The sequence below is a fragment of the Trichechus manatus genome, unplaced genomic scaffold (assembly GCF_000243295.1).
Source record: "Trichechus manatus latirostris isolate Lorelei unplaced genomic scaffold, TriManLat1.0 scaffold00232, whole genome shotgun sequence".
NCBI classification, from domain to species: Eukaryota; Metazoa; Chordata; class Mammalia; order Sirenia; family Trichechidae; genus Trichechus; species Trichechus manatus.
Genome location: NW_004444168.1, coordinates 3,118,176 through 3,122,885, shown reverse-complemented (window position 1 = coordinate 3,122,885; position 4,710 = coordinate 3,118,176). Strand labels below are relative to the sequence as shown.

The 4,710-nt window shown below is 39.2% G+C and overlaps 1 protein-coding gene across 1 annotated transcript; it reads right to left on the bottom strand.

The window, feature by feature from the left end:
• Positions 1-1,600: 1,600 nt before the first annotated feature.
• LOC101355496 (olfactory receptor 51G1) lies at positions 1,601-2,617 on the bottom strand (the record flags this gene model as incomplete). Its single annotated transcript, XM_012559284.2, is given in 3 exon segments — positions 1,601-2,237; positions 2,240-2,329; positions 2,332-2,617. Coding segments are annotated over 3 exon segments (891 nt in total), but the record flags the coding sequence as incomplete, so codon positions are not given.
• Between the last annotated feature and the right edge of the window lie 2,093 nt (positions 2,618-4,710).

The following is a 4,710-nucleotide window of genomic DNA, read 5'->3' as shown; positions in this document are numbered from 1 at the left end:
TTAAGTGTGAGAGATGTCCATGAATTTTCTTTTATCATAAAATAAGAAAAAGTATAAATATGTTAAAAGTGATCTTAAATTAATTAGTCTAGTAAGAGAAATTAAAAAAAAATACAGCAAGAGTCAAAGACATGCACCACCTATGTATGATGAAATGTCTTCCTTCCTAAAATGAGTTGCATTTAATCACAACATAATTGAGTCTCTATTATCATAGACTACTTTACAACATAAGCCTGAATTTTATTTAGTATCTTAGGCAGATTGGATGGCAGTACTGGTCTGAGTTGAAGTATGCTTTCAGAAGACCCTATTTTAATGAGTTTTTAAAACAAATTCTAGAACAAAGAGAAAAATATGACAGGTTAGGGGAGGGTGTACCAGTGTTTTGCAGACCACAAAATGCCACTGTCTAATTAGCATATCACTAAGACTGTCCTTGCTGTGAGTCTGGAAAAGGAGTTCTCTTCACCATCCACCCCTCCCTCTAGGTCTCCTGTCTAATGCTGGGTACCTAGCTGCATATCAAGTTTTCTTCCCAAATTACCTATTTGTATGATGAGGCTATACTTGACTTCCAATGGCCTCCTCTAGGTATCTGGAGTCAAGCCAAGATAACTAGAAAGAGAAGGGAGTTGTTTAGCCTAAACTTTCTCTCCTTCCCATGACACCAGATAAAGTCCTAAGGGAGAACATATCTACCTACATGAACATATAAACGGGTGTAGTTCACTCTGCATGTATCTAGATACATGTGAAATGTATAGAGACGCGTATAAACAAACAAGCTAACTGGGACATATCTACCAACACAATTCAGCAGTGCACAGCCAAATACACACACTCACACACAAAAGCATCAAAACACATTCACAAAGAACAACAGTAGTGTATGCATGCGTGTTGTTTTATATGTGGCTGAACACAAAAATGAGACAAATGTCTAGCAAACAGACATAAAATAATATGTGCCTTCCCCCCATCTTTCCACACCAGCAATGTAGAGAACAGATAAATGAACAAGTCAAATCCCTTGACTAGTCACTGAGCTGGTGAGCAATTACTCTTAGCTTCTATGCCTTACTTTGAGGATTATCCCTGAATACATTTATTCCTTCCAATTTGATATCTTTCCTCCAACTTCCAGGATAACTGCTCTTTTTCTTAACTTTGTGGATGTGTGTTTAGTGAGCACCTTCATAAAAAGTCATTCTAATATAGCCCCAGACCAGCATTACTTGGGGTGTGATTATGTGTGTGTGAAAATCTGTTGCAAATGTATTTAAAAATACCATAATTTTAATAAAGTAATACAAAAGGAGTCAGAAATTTTAAAAAGATATGTCATAGATAAAAGTTCCACTGCCCAGAGGAATTAAAAATAAAATTTATATCCTCTTTTGGATTTTCTCAGATAACAATAGTCTTCATATTTATTCAGAATTTTGTGTCAGGCACTGTGTTAAGAGATTTACATAAATTATCTCATTGAATCTTCACAAAATCCATAAGAGGAAATTATCATAATTATTTTCATGCTCATTCTACAGCTGAGGGAGCTAAAAAACAGAGAGGTAGGTAACATTCTCAAAGTCACATAGTCAGTATATCACACAGGTAATTCCTTTTTTGTTGATAATGGAGTTAGTTGTTTTTGCTATAGCGTAGCTGAAACTAAAATTCTAAGGGCTTTATGACCAAACATGCACTCTTTATCCTAACCTACTTCTGCTGAAAACCCCTAAGTGTCTTTACAAGTTCAAACTTTTTAACAATGCATTGTCGGATCTGCTTGGTCTTGATGCTGTAGACGATGGGGTTCATGAGGGGTGGTACCAGAAGACACACGTAAGACATGAGGAGGTGTACAATGCGGGGCAGATGTTCACCAAAGCAGTGCACAAGAGACAAGCCAATCATGGGGATGTAGAAGAGTAGCACAGCACAGATGTGGGAAACACAGTTATTGAAGGCCAGAAGTCGCTCCTGGAGGGAGGCAATGCTCAGTACAGTGCATAGGATAAGGACATAGGAGAGGAAGATGAGGAGGGAGTCCATACCCACAGTGCAGGTTACTACAAAGAGCCCATAGATGTGGTTGACAATGATGCTAGAGCAGGCCAGCTTCATGATCTCCAGGTGCAGACAGTAGGCAAGGGCCAGCACATGGGAGCGGCAGTACTGAAAGTGTTTAAGGAGGAATGGCAGGGGGAGGATGAGGAGGGCACTTCTAAGCTCAGTCCCGTCTTCACAAGGCATGCAGGTGTCAGGATGGTAGAGTAATGCAGCAGATTGCAGATGGCCACATAGTGGTCAATGGACATGGACATAGAACTGAAGATTCCAGTAGAGACAAGGTATGGATGAAGAAGAGCTGAGTGTAGCAGGCAGGGATGCCAATCTCTTGTGCATCAAACCAAAAGATGCCTAGGACTGTGGGCAGTGTGGAAAGGCAAAGGCCCAAGTCTGTGAGGGCCAGCATAGCCAAGAAATAGTACATGTGCTCATGGAGGGTAGCATCAGTGAGAATGACACGGAGGATGATAAGGTTCCCTATAATTACTGTCGAGAAGATGGAGCAGAAGGGAATAGAAATCCAGCCATGGAAAACGTCATGAATTTACAACCTTGGATTCACCAATCTGCAATATAGAATGAGATCCTTGATGAAGGATAGAGCTGAATTCCCACTCAACTAAATGTCCCAGGACCAGTGAACCAGAAAGCCTCTGCAGATGGAATGGGAGAGAATTGGGAGATCCGACCTACTAGCCTTTCCCTATAGGGTCTCGGAAGGGGTTCATTACAGAAGATTGCTATAGCCTATGGGTGTCATGTGGTTTAGTGTTATGGACGTATGGTCTACCAGTGTTAGCCTCTCAGAGGTTTAATGAGGTTGCTTCAAATGGTATTTCTTTCATATGTTCCTCCTTGATGAATCTCCAATTCAATCACTAAAGCACTGACAATCTGTATTGCATATACAGGAAATTGGTACTACATAAGTTTGCATAATCTTCTACTAAAATCAGATGCATGTGATGTGCCTTCGAATGTGTTTGTAATTTACCTGAGGACTGGGACTGCTTTTACTATGTTGTGTATCATTCCATGTGCCTAGTCCTACATGAAGGGCAGAGCAAGTGTTGAGCAAATTTTTACTGAAATCCTTGAACTTGTAACTTTTGACCAGAGAGATGCCTCTCCTGTCTCTACATAAAAGATTTTGGTGGATAAGGAGGTAAGTGGTGGTATGTGATTCTGAAGCCTGAAGAACATCTGAGAAGAAGCAGGCCTTCAGAAAAGAAGTAATTCTAGGAAAAGAGTCTTTAGAACTTAATTCTGAGAGAGACCAGGAGACATCAGGGCAGCTAAACTGGGGCCAGAGAGGATACGGATGCACATGAGGTATGCATCAAGTCTGAAGCCAAAGGAAAAAAGAAGAAAAACCTGAAATGGCCAGGAAAAGTCTTTTGTCTGTAACTTAGAATGAGAAAGTCAAATTTGAAGTCTCTCAGAGTGAGTTATGCCTCTGGGGCTTCAATTGAGATGACACACAGGCATAGTTCCTTTCCTATAATACCTCAGATGGGGGTCTCCTTTTTTCCTGCCTTCAGAACTTTTATTCAGTTTCATTTATTGCAAGACACTCTACATTGAGTTATTCGCATATTAATATAGTGCATACAACATTTAAAAATATATTATGTGCCTATCACCTTTCTAAATGCCTGATGTTTATTACGTCATTCAACTCTCTCAACAATCCTATGACACATGTTCTATTCTTAGGCTCATATTACAGATTAAAAAAAAAAAAACAACTGCGGCATAGACAGGTGACATGATCAGGGTAAGTTTACAAAGCACATAAGGGCTGAGAATGGGGTTCAAACTCTGAGAGTGTGTTTCAAATTTCCATGATCAGTCTCTACACTGTATCCCCTGCTACTACTTCATAGCCTTTACGGGGGTCAGAAAAGTTTAAATAAATAATAAAAACCTGTGAGTTTCCTACTTTGGACAAGTCTGTGATAACTGTTTCCATCATATGTATAACATTAGATGGGCCAAGATGGGTGACAATAGAGAAGAAACATGTTTTAGGGGCCGAGTTCAGTTTAGGATATGCTGAATGTGAGCTTAAAAAGGAATTCCTGGGAGAATGTGTACAGAATATTACATGTAGCAATCATTTGTTTGAGTGCGGACTTGAGTTACAGAATGTCTGACCTGAGTATGGATAAAATTGCTAGTATATACAGTGAGGAATCAGAAGAAACGGGATTATTCTCTAACACTGGGACTACGCAAATTAAATTGGAACTAGAAAAGAGAGAGATAATCAGAAAAAAAGAATGAAAATAGGAGCACATAATATCAATAAAGACAAGTCATCAGTGTTGACTATAAAAAAGATGAAGTAGTAGGAGAATTAAAAAAAAATTGTGTTTATGATAGTGAGGTCATTGTTGATTTTTTTTTTTTTTTTTTTAGAGAATATTTTCAGTAGAGTGGAGAAAGAGTAGAAGGGCTTAAGCCATCAGCAGCAGGTGGGAAGGAATAAGTAAAAAGTCTATTGTTTGTGTGATTTTCCCCTAAGAGAAAATCTACAGGATAAGTGAAGATACAAGGATATTATAAGGAAGAGGAATGGGAAGCTGAGGGTACTCGTTCAAGTGGCTTCCTTCTCGGTAAAATAGAGCGACA